At 44.6% G+C, this 12,529-nt stretch overlaps 1 protein-coding gene across 1 annotated transcript in view; it reads left to right on the top strand.

Annotated features, from left to right (window-relative positions):
* CDK13 (cyclin dependent kinase 13) overlaps positions 1-12,529 on the top strand; it is a 95,612-nt gene that overhangs the window by 43,544 nt on the left and 39,539 nt on the right. Inside the window, exons 5-7 of the mRNA XM_068236385.1 lie at positions 3,033-3,203; positions 8,324-8,513; positions 10,845-10,901. Of these exons, the coding sequence (XP_068092486.1) occupies positions 3,033-3,203; positions 8,324-8,513; positions 10,845-10,901 (418 nt within the window). The remainder of the gene's footprint in view (positions 1-3,032; positions 3,204-8,323; positions 8,514-10,844; positions 10,902-12,529) is intronic.

Below are 12,529 nucleotides of genomic sequence, written 5' to 3'. Positions count from 1 at the left end.
TGGTGTGGGTGGGTGATCAGATTGCCCGCAAGGGGCAGGTTAGGGACTGATTGATGGGTGGCAGTGACAGGGGGTGATTGATGGGTGGCAGTGACAGGGGCTGATTGATGGGTGGCAGTGACAGGGGGTGATTGATGGGTGATAGGTGATTGGCAGGTGATTGACAGGTGATCAGTGGGTTATTACAGGGAAGAACAGATGTAATTAATGCACTGGTGAATTGATAAGGGGGGGTCAGAGGGCAATCTGAGCGTGTTGGCGGGTGATTGGGTGCCCGCAAGGGGCAGATTAGGGTCTGATCTGATAGGTAAAAGTGACAGGTGGTGATAGGGGGTGATTGATGGGTAATTAGTGGGTGTTTAGAGGAGAGAATAGATGTAAACAATGGATTTGGGAGGTGATCTGATGTCGGATCTGCGGGCGATCTATTGGTGTGGGTGGGTGATCAGATTGCCCGCAAGGGGCAGGTTAGGGGCTGATTGTTGGGTGGCAGTGACAGGGGGTGATTGATGGGTGGGTGATGGATGATTGATGGGTGATTGACAGGTGATTGACAGGTTATCAGGGGGGATAGATGCATACAGTACACAGGGGGGGGGGGGTCCTGGGGAGAATCTGAGGGGTGGGGGGGTGATCAGGAGGGGGCAGGGGGGGGATAAAAAAAAATTAGCGTTGACAGATAGTGACAGGGAGTGATTGATGGGTTATTAGGGGGGTGATTGGGTGCAAACAGGGGTCTGGGGGGTGGGCAGGGGGGGGGTCTGAGGGGTGCTGTGGGCGATCAGTGGGCGGGGGGGGGGGCAGATCAGTGTACTGGGACACTGGGACCACCAGGGCAGGAGGCAGCCTGTATAATACACTTTGTATACATTACAAAGTGTATTATACACTTTGTAGCGGCGATCGCGGGGTTAACATCCCGCCGGCGCTTCCGTATGGCCGGCGGGATGTTACGGCGGGTGGGCGGAGCCAGTTGCCGGGGGAAGCGCGCGTCATCAATGACGCGATCGCTCCCCCGGCGTAGCAAAAGGACGCACCGCCTTAAGGCGTATTGCGGTCCTTAGGGGATCCACTTTGCCGCCGCCCATGGGCTGTGGGCGGTCGGCAAGTGGTTAAGGTGGCTGGTAACCCCAATTTGTCTCACATTAGGTTAGGAACAGCTACCTATCTAACCTATACTGGGGGCACTTATCTAACCTGTATTGGGGGCACCTACCTAGCTAGCCTATACAGGTGGCAACTATACTGGCTACATATATTGCAGGCACCTACCTAAATAACCTATACTGGGGGCAACTACCTATCTAACCTATGCTGGGGGCAACTATTCTGGCTACCTATATTAGAGGCACCCACCTAGCTAACCTGTACTGGGGCACCTACCTATCTAACTTATACCGGGGGCGCCTGCCTATCTAACCTATACTGGGGGCAACTATACTGGCTACCTATACTGGAGGCACCTACCTGGATAACCTATAGCCGGGGCAACTATACTGTCTCACCTATGCCTGGCTACCTATACTGGGGTACCTATTCTTGGCTACCTATACTGGGGGGACCTATACTAAGTGCAACTAAACCTGGCTAACCTATACTGCGGGCACCCATACCTTGCTCGGGGAGGGGGGGGGCACAGTTTTTACACCCTCGCCCTGGGTGCATTTTAGCCTAGAAACTGCACTGCACACTTGTACTGTCCTCACTAATGACTAATGTGGAGAGGAGAGCTGTAACCTTGCAGAAGATTTCTGCTGAGAAAAATGTGACATTACTGACCTTCTTTCTAGAAAATAAAAATAAAAAAGCAGTTTAGCTGTAATCTTAACTAAACTTGGAAAATACTTGTGGGTATTGCAGTCTAAACTTCAGAGCACTTTATTCAGCAACCTCCTTCTGATTTTCATAGAAGAGTATCTTCATGACAGATGTTTGGTGTGTTAGAGAGTGTATGGTATGTGTGTTTGGTTGACGTGCACACACCATTACTCCGTGTGATAAAGGAAGGTTTGCGCGTGATCGGCCGCATGTTTCACACTTTTGTGAATCAACCCCCCAGTGTGACCCTCCCCACCCGGCTACTTTTTCATGCCACCCGGCTGGAAAAATATTCTGGGGGGAACACTGAGGCTAATTGGATATTACATTGTAGGGGTGTGGTTATAATAGGCGGCATAACAATATTTTTTATTTTTAGTAGTGCCCAGGTTTCATTCTCATTGTATATTTTCTGTGATGAAGCCACTCTTACATGTCCCCATTCCATACTGCTACCTTTTAATGTTCTCCATTTATAGTGGCCGCCTAATTTACAGCATCCCTATTGCTTCCTTCATGGTGCCTTCATATATAGTTATTTTATGTATAAAGTCCCACTTATTCTACCCCCATATAAAGTTCCACTCTGTTGGCCCCTTTACAGTGTCCCCAATTTAAAGCTCCTCTTTCTTGAGTTCCCCCTCCACTCCCCATGATAGTGCATTATGGTGCTTCCCACTTGGTGCCCCTCATATGCACATAACCCCCTTCTATTTTAGAAGCAGTACAGTATCCTTCTATGCAACCCCTTTATAGTGGCCCTACACATTTTCCCCTTATATTGTTTTCTGGTGGTCTAGTGGTATTCTTCCCTATATACAGATCAACAATGCCCTGTAGCAGCCACAATTAGGGTGCACCCGTGCCTGCACTTCAGTTGGTCTCCTTTTGACTTGTTTGTCATATGCCATAGTGTCTTCATAGATTTTTTTTTTTTGGACCAGAGGATAAACAAAAGGAGCAGTCCCATATTCATGCTGTATGTGCTGGAATCTATTTTGAGAGACTACCGTATTTAGAAAAAATGTGTTTTTTTTTTTTTGTTTTTTTTAAAGTATTGAGGGAAAAAATCAGTAGGAGAGACCAGCAATTTGTATTTAAAAATAAATGTTAGCCTCTAAGTAGTAAAACTATCAGTTTCTGGTGATTTTTCAAACCAAATGCAGCTAGCTGAATATTTTGATTATGACTTCTTTTCCGTATTCCTGAAACAGGAGAAATGGTAGCTTTGAAGAAAGTGCGGTTGGACAATGAGAAAGAAGGTTTCCCCATCACTGCTATTAGAGAAATTAAGATCCTCCGTCAGCTAAACCACCAGAGCATTATTAACATGAAGGAAATAGTAACAGACAAAGAAGATGCTGTGGACTTTAAGAATGATAAAGGTTTGATGATATATATATTATTTTCTTAATGTGTGTCAGATTGGGGACCTTGCAGTTAACAAAGCTAAGATTTATAATGGTAGCCATACGTCTAGTGATGTATGGGCAGATTCGACCAAGAGACAAATACCTCTCATTGAATCTGATAAGAGAGATCTGTCAGCTGCCCATAAACTATAGACAGATTCCCTATCAATTTCAGCATGAAATCTCTCGGGAATCGGCCTTGTGCGCCGCACGCGTCCGCCTCACTGCCCCAACGCTGTCCCCTAAAGTCAATGTTTTCTCTCTCCCCGTGCCCCCTGTAAAGTGTATACATTAACTCTCCACGGCCCCAGTTTGTCCCCCGCTGGCTTCTGGGATTCCTCCTCTCCATGCACGCACGCCCCCACGTGGTTTCCTAGTAAGGGCACGCGTGTGACATTACGTGCACACCCTTCCTAGGAAACCAAGTGTGTGTATGTAGAGGATAATGCGCCCGGAGCAGTGGTGGGACAAGCGGTGGCCGCAGACAGGTAATGTATACACATAGTTACATAGTTATTCGAGTTGAAAAAAGACATACGTCCAACGAGTTCAACCAGAGAACAAAGTACAACACCAGCCTGCTCCCTCACATATCCCTGTTGGTACACTGAACATGGGGAGACAGCATTGGGTTTCGTCGCATTCATTCGTCAGGAAATTGCATGTCGTTACCGCTGCACACCCGATCGAGCAATATCTTGCAGCATGTGCAATTGTGAATCCGACCAATTTTCGTCCTGATATTGGTCGCATTGTCGGTCGGGCATGCACTTGGCGGCACCGATTTTCATCCGATTCAATTATAATAATGGAATTGGATGGGTGATCGGCCGCCAAGTCGCCTGATGTATGGCCACCTTAAGACATTAATAATTTACCTTCAGATAATTTGTTTGCCTGCCAACTGATTTCTTTAGACCTCCAACTAACATATTTTACAGATAATTAGCACTTAAAGGACATCCGAGGCAAAAATGATGAGAAAAACAATTGTATCTATTCTCAGTCTCCTAAAAATGACTTTTTTAGATATCCAACAGTCTTATTTTATATTTAAATCTACCGTAATTTTTAAGTTTTTACTGTTTCATTGTCTCTGCTCAATGACACCTTCATTGAAGTATGTCAGAGCTCAAATCTATGTATTCTTGACCATTTTTATCTCTTTCCTGCTCTCAGAAGCCATTAACTGACAAAAAAAGTGTTTTATTGCTGTATCTCATCAGTGAGGGTTGTGCAATAGTCTCACCCAGTCCAACCCAATCCTGACCTGGACAGAAACTGTCACCCGCATACCTGTTGTTTAACTTTCTCAGGCCGAGAAAAAAAAGGAACACAGCCTAGGTATTTGTGACACATCATGTCACGTCACCTCGGCTATCCTTTAACCTTCCTGGCAGTATGATTCGCGTGGCCGCAGGAGGGTTTTTCTCACTTTTTTTTTTTTTAAGCATATTGCTAGCCTAGCGCTAGCTACATGCTTCCCCCGTCCCTGCGGAGTTCCCCTGTAGCGTCATATCGCCGCCGGCGCCGCTTGCCCATAAGGAAATCCTGTTTCCTTGAGGGCTTCACCCGTCGCTATGGAGTCCCGATCCACCCCACAGCGCAGCCTGGCAGCGATTGGCCAGGCTGCGCAAGGGGTATGCGGGGGGGGGGGCGGGGTGGCGGCAACGATCGCAACAAACACGCAGCTAGCAAAGTGCTAGAAAATAAAGATAAAATAAAGATAAAGAAAATTATGCAAATCGGCCCAGCAGGGCCTGAGGAATCCTCCACGGCGGCTTACCCCGTGTCCAGCACGAGGTTACAGCTAAGGAGGTTAAAGAGAAACTCCGACCAAGAATTGAACTTTATCCCAATCAGTAGCTGATACCCCCTTTTACATGAGAAATCTATTCCTTTTCACAAACAGACAATCAGGGGGCGCTGTATGACTGATATTGTGGTGAAACCCCTCCCAGAAGAAACTGAGTACGTACTCCTGGCAGTTTTCTGTCTGGGAACCTTGCTGCATTGTGGGAAATAGCTGTTTACAGCTGCCAAAAAACCATTCAGCAGCTACATCACCTGCCAACAGTAAAAATGTCACTATGTAATGTCAGAATGTAAATCGGGGATTTAAAAGATTTTACAATGGGCAAACACTGACTAAATCATTTATACATAATTAGTGTAAAAATGAAGCACTTTTTTATTACATTATTTTCACTGGAGTTCCTATTTAAAGGCTATGTGTACCTATAATAAGCCCCCAAATTCTCCCCTAATCACATTTTTAATGCATCACTGATTTTGCTTTACTGAAAAGTTATGATGCCCCTTTCTTTCAACTGCCTACAGACACTGCACAGTAAACAATCTACTGTAGAGGTGTAAACTATAAATCTGCTCTAATATCTTTGCATGTCTGTAAAGGCATTGTCACTAATCCTATCGGGCCGCACACATTCCTCTTCCTATGGCGTGGCAGCGCAGTAGACGCACAAGCTCACCCGTGCATGCGCAGTAAGCCGGAGCCGTTCTTGTACAAGCAGCTCTGTGCTACTGCGCATGTCCGGCCTCGCTCGTAACAGAGGAGGAGCGCGGCCCCAACTTGGGCCATGCTCTGTGACTTCCCTCAATAGGATCCCGAGGCTTCCTTCTTTTCAGGTAAATAACTTATTTTCATCCCGAGCTTCGGCTTGGGATCACTTTTAATAAATAAGTTTAATGCATAAACAAATGTAACGGTCATTTTATTAGGACTTATCTGTTGTTGTTCTCAAAGTGATCCCAGGAAGTCAATACTCTTTATTCCTGAGAGTACCTGAGAATGGATGCTGGTTTTCCTGAAACATTTATCCTACTTACAAGTGTTATTTGTATGGTGCTGTTTTGCAAATGTAACAACAAATATGACTGGTTTCTATGCGCAGTATGCATAAATGTTTCATATACATTTAGGCCTGTGCTTTTCACAAGAAAGGCCACTGTGAAGAATTAGGCTGTGTTCCCACTAGAGCGGATGAAAAATGGACTCTGTGAGTGCATCCACTAAGCATAGGCTCTCCATAGGCTGCATTTGGCCAATTCTCCCTAGCAAGAGGGAGAATTTTCATTGGTTCACCATGAATTAATGAGAATTCTTACTGTTGCTGTGGATTGCTCGTTTACAGCCCATTGGGGATCCCCATGCTTCTTCCTTGTATACAGGGACAGAGCAGCGGTGAGTTGCGTACCCCGGGGCAGATACAGCCAGGATTATCGCAGACTGCACAGAAGTGTAGACTCACGGATCCATTGCGGTGTGACAAGTGTAAATAGCTCTTATGTATAACATAGGAACCATTCACTGTCCAGTTAGTAATGAGCAAAGAACGGACAAGAATGTCCATTCTCTGCTTTAGGGCCGGTTCACACTTGTTGTAAAAACGTATCCGTGGCTCCGTTCTTTGGCCCTTACCAAAACCGGAGCCACGGATACCAATGTTAAAAATGGCAACAGTCTTCACACATTCCAAAAACTGATCCAGGGGATCCGTTTTCAAAAACTGAATAGAGAGTCCGGACTTGTCGGGACTTCACAGAGCCCGGATACACAGAGTGTTAGTGAAAGGCAATGCAAAAACGGATCTCCCTCTACACAGACACAGACACCGAAACAGAGGGATAACTCCATTGCCTGCTCCTCCCCTCTATGTCACCCCCATAGGTGTTGCCAGGTATGCCTGAGGGGGTAGCAGCCAGGAAGGGGGGCAGCGGGTACCTTCCTTCCTCTGTTCGCCGCGTGACTTCCTGCAATGAAGCATAGGGATACATAATCCTAAACTAAACACCAGAGTATTGTATGGATAGTCAGTTGTACTGATGATCAATTATGAGTGTATAAATCACACCAATGCATGTAACAATATCACACACTGATAAACACAAGTGTAAATATACACTGTTCTACCTTGCCCAACTCAACTGGAGATGCTGGACACCAGGTAGTGAAACGAGGTCCACACACTCCAGGTAGAAGAAAAGACCAAACATTTTATTAGGTGGTCAGGCACAGTGTAATACAGTTAACATGTTTCAGACTATGTGTCCTTAATCCTAGCCCCTATGATTAAGGACGCACAGTCCGAAAAGTGTTAGCCACACCTGGAGTGTGTGGACTACATTTCACTACAATAGCCCAACAAACTAGCCACACAGCAAAGCGCTATTTTACCTTTCCAGCTGGTGTGCTCTTTCCTCTGTGCCTCCGTCATCTCCCATTGCCAGTAGTGACCCCTTGAACGGGCGGTGTACATACGGGAATGCATCAATGCCACCAGGTCACAGATGATGGCAGCACAGAGAGGAGAGCATGCCAACTGGAGAAGTTAGTAAGAGCACTTAGCTGTGCGAATACTCTGCATAGAGCACTGGGGAGAGCAGTATGGGGGGGGGGGGGGTGCACCTGGGGCACCCCCAGCAGTAGTAATTGATGTTGAACAGATTTAATTTTTGATTGCTGTGTGATTGTGCTACCTCACTACTGCACTTTCTATGTATACTCCTGACAAAGCCCCTTTAAGGGGGGGGGGGGGGGGGGTTATGGTGGGTGTTTTTTTGTTTTTGTTTTTTTTTTTGAGTATGTGGTGGGATCAATATGGGTTCATTGTTGGAGCTTTTTTTGGAGAGGTTAGTATACATGACAATATATGTCTGATTCTCCTTTCTTATGTACACATGTCAAGTATGGTTAGTTTGCTGGGATATTTTATTTCAATGTGTGCTACTGTCACCTGCATGACTGTGATTTTATACAGTCTATACACTGATGCAATTGACAAATCATTACAATACTTCATTGTTTGATTTAGGGTTATGTATCCCTATGCTTAGCCCCTTTTGCCGGTAGGTAGCCTGATCTCTTTAGAGGACTAATAATGTTGTTTTAGGGCTAGGGCTTTATCAGTGTATATGATATTGTGCTTTGGTTTCCCTACATGGCCATTCTTTTATATGCTGGTTTCTCTTCAGATTTTTCTGACGGTTATGCCTAATGCCAAAATAATAACTTAATGTGGTTTAATAAACAAATAATATTGTTGTACTTAGTTTATTTTGTATCCTTACAGGGGCTTTTTACTTAGTGTTTGAATATATGGACCATGACTTGATGGGTCTACTGGAATCAGGATTAGTGCACTTCAATGAACTTCACATAAAGTCTTTCATGAGGCAACTTATGGAAGGTCTGGACTACTGTCACAAGAAGAACTTTTTGCACAGGGATATTAAATGCTCAAATATTCTACTAAATAACAGGTAGGGGTTTTATTTATTGATTGTGTGTTTGTTTTCCTTACAGAAGGCTGAAATTCTAAAGTCTGTGTTCCTCAAAATATATACACATAAAAAATGTTTGATCTTTCTATCCTGTCTCCGGCAAAATAGTGCACATTAACCACTTAAGCCCAACTGGACGAAAATTCTCGTCCAGTTGGGCTGCGCGCGATCTCGCCGCCGGCCCTTAGCCCAGCAATCAATTAATGGGATTATAGATCCCAATCATTGACCGAAGCCCCCCGTAGAAAAGCCGACAGCCTCCTATCGGAGGCTGCGGTTTTTCTGTGTTACGAAAAGTTTCCCGTCATCCTAATACTTCCTGGAAGCGTACAATCACGCTTCCAGGATTTTTTGACTGTGGCCATCTTGTGGCCAAATAGTAAAACTACACCCACATCTATTTTTTATTAAACAAATACATTATTTTACATTTAAAATTAGCTGTTTACCTCCCACACCAAAAATGACCCAAATAACATTTTTAATTTTAAAAAAAAAAGCATAAATAGTTACCTAAGGGTCAGAACTTTTTAAATATGCATGTCAACGGAGTATATTAATATAATTTTTTTAATTATGGGCTTGTAAATAGTGATGGACGCAAATTGAAAAAATGCACCTTTATTTCCAAATAAAATATCAGCGCCATACATTGTGATAGGGACATAATTTAAATGGTGTAATAAGCGGGACAAATGGGCAAATAAAATATGTGGGTTTTAATTACAGTAGCATGTATTAATTTCAAACTATAATTGGCCAAAATCTGAGAAATAATGATTTTTTTTTCCCATTTCTTTCTTAATATTCCTGTTAAAATGGATTTAGAATAAATTAATTCTTAGCAAAATGTATCACCCAAAGAAAGCCTAATTGGTGGTGGAAAAAACAAGATATAGATCAATTCATTGTGATGAGTAGTGATAAAGTTATTGGCAAATGAATGGGAGGTGAAAGTTGCTCAGATGCAAAAAATAAACAACCCTTCTGGCTTAAGTGCTTAAAAAAGTTTTTTTTTTCCACTGTTGCAAGCTGATGTCATGAAGTCTGCTTGCTTATCTGTGTGCATTGTCCTATTCTTATCTGACATGATTTTTTTTCTGCAGTCCCTTTAACCTCCTTGCCGGTCTAATTAATCCAGCAAGGAGGCAGCACAGAACTTTTTTTTTTTTTTTTTTAAATCATGTTACGAGCCCAGGGCTCGCTACATGATAGAGCGGCGGCATCCCCCCACCCACTCCGATCACCTTCAGCGATCAGAGTAAGCAGGAAAACCCGTTCAGAACGGGATTTCCTGCAGGGCTTCCCCGGTCTCAATGGCGACGGGGCGGGATGACGCCACCGACGTCATGGACGTCGGGACGTCACAGGGAATCCCGATCCGCCCTTCAGCACTGCCTGGCACTGATTGGCCAGGCTGCTCAGGGGTCTGGGGGGGTGGCGCAGCGGGTAGCCGCGAGCTGCGGTGATCGCGTACTACACGCAGCTAGCAAAGTGCTAGCTGCGTGTAGGAGAAAAAAAATTATGCAAATCGGCCCAGCGGGGCCTGAGAAATCCTCCTGCGCAGGTTACCCCGAGCTGCGCTCGGGATAACCGGCAAGGAGGCTAAAGTGGACCTAAACTCAAAACTGCCCCTCTACTCTAAAAGATAAGCAACAGCATAATAACCATTTAAAGAAAAACATTTTCTTGTTACAGCTTATAGAACTCATATTCAGATTCTGCAGAGTGGTTACTTCCTGTTATCCTGGGAGCACAGAAAGGGTTAGCCTCCTTTGTTTACATAGCTCCCAGCTCGACAGACAGCTGGAAGCTCAAATTACTCTGGCTCATTACTTGCTGAGAAGGGATAATTAGACAGGCTGTTTGCTATAAACACACAAAAGGTGGGTTTTTTTCTGTTTTGCAACTCTCCTGTGCAAGAGTTCAGGCCGCTTTAAGTTGACTCTAGGGAGGAGCGGTGGAATTTTGAATTTCAGTAACTTTTTTTTTTTTTTTTTTTTTTTTTTGTCCCCATAACTTCTGTATTTACTTCAATGCATTCTGTCTTTAAAAACCCACCACTCGGCTCTAATTGACTGTACACAATCAGGGACAATTGTCCCATGTGACAAATAATCTCCATTCGCCCAAAAGTCACATGTAGTGTGTGTGTGTGTGTGGGGGGAGGGGGGGCAGAGGTGTGAGACCTCTGCCTTAATGTGCATTGTACTTTTGTTCAGCTATAGTGAATCAGTAACCTGAAAGCATGATTTGATTACTGTATCTGCATTGCTCCTGTGTTCAGTCTGTGTATTTTCTTCTCACAAGGGGGCAGATCAAGCTAGCAGATTTTGGATTAGCAAGATTGTACAGTTCTGAAGAAAGGTAAGATTATGGTGTTATAGAGAAAATCTGAAAAGGCGCATTTACATGCTCATATAGACTATTTGATTAAACCATGTGTGGTGTCATCCGGTGCAGCACACAAACATGAGTTGTGCTCATTCCTTGCAGATCCCTCAGACAGAGAATGCAGGTGCTACTGGGTGTGATTAAAGTAAGGACATATCAATATTTACCCCTGCCCTGACAAAATATGTGTACACAGCAATGATGAAAACCAGTAGTGTTATTACTAATAGAAGAAATTAGTTTTTAAAAACGTAAGTATTTAGTATTATGCCAGTTTGCCAGCAACAAGGTTTTCTCCTTTGGAATGGTCCCCACGCTAACCTTTGCAGTTTGTCATGCTAGCAGATGTAGTGCATCAAATGTTAAATCAAACGTGAAGTGAAAATAAACTATTATTTAGAGCACTGGACCTTTAATCCTTACAGTGAGAAAAAAGGAACACAGCCTAGTTCTAAGTGGGACTGGCAATGTACATACACATTTATCTTAATGTGTCATGTGTTACTTGTGGTGTGTGTATGAACAATAAGAAAGCCGTAGACTGCCTTTTTCATTTTCACACCAAAGCACTTGTATGGTGCTGCTTTCCAACCCGTCATCTCACAGCAGTGGACACTTGTGTACCGCACAGTGTTGTCCCAATCAGAATTGAATGGGGTCAATGCTGCAATCAATAGTAAATAACACAGTGATTGTGTGTTCCTATACAATACATGGCCACCATGATTCTCCACATTCCGCTAGTTTGAATGAGCCCTTAGGTCCATTACAGCATACTGCACATTGGTTGATTTGGAAAATATCGGTGTGAAAGGATGGGGCAAGAGTAATGGGGAATCAATTGCCACAGGGTGTTGTACTGTCGAACGCTTGCAGTTTGATTTTATGTTCTACAGAATTCAGCTGAATTCTACTGAGATTGAGTTTGCAGTGTGCTGTTGTTCATTCATCCAATCAAATTCTGATCGGGGAAAAATTGGTCGGCTTGACATATCAGCCCATTATTGAGCTATATATGCCTAGCTCTAATGTAGTTGTTAGCACTTCAGTGATCCAACTTTATTGTCGGACAATAGCGTCAGACCGTGTCAACAGCACATCTAATCTGCTGAGCCATCCTGTTACAGATGTGAAGTAAACTGTCACCTGAAGCGATCATCAAAGATCGTTTCAGGTAACATTTATCTCCTGGCTGTATGTGGCTTTAAAGCCAATGGGAATCGCTAGTAAAAAAAAATGAAGCAGATGCTTACTTAAGGAGAGTGAAGGCTCTGGGTCCTATGCAGTGTTCCCCAACCCTGTCCTGCTGCTTCTCACATGGGGGGGATGGGACCCGCCGACACAGGAGGGGGTAGGGACAAGCAGGGGGGGGGGGGGGGCAGACTCGCAGCGGAACACGTAGCGGACACAGTGGAGGAGGCACTAGGGCTGACAGGAGGACACTTGGTGGGGGCACTTGGGGGAGACAGGAGGACACTTGGGGGGGGGGGGGGGGGGGGCAGGAGGACACATGGACATGACAGAACACCTGGGGGGTGACGGGAGTGACACCTGGGGGTGACGGGAATGACACAGAAGGACATATGGGGACACAGGAGGCC

This window comes from Hyperolius riggenbachi, chromosome 5 (assembly GCF_040937935.1).
Source record: "Hyperolius riggenbachi isolate aHypRig1 chromosome 5, aHypRig1.pri, whole genome shotgun sequence".
NCBI classification, from domain to species: domain Eukaryota; kingdom Metazoa; phylum Chordata; class Amphibia; order Anura; family Hyperoliidae; genus Hyperolius; species Hyperolius riggenbachi.
The sequence above is the reverse complement of the archived record's forward strand: the minus strand, read 5'-3'. Positions and strand labels throughout refer to the sequence as shown.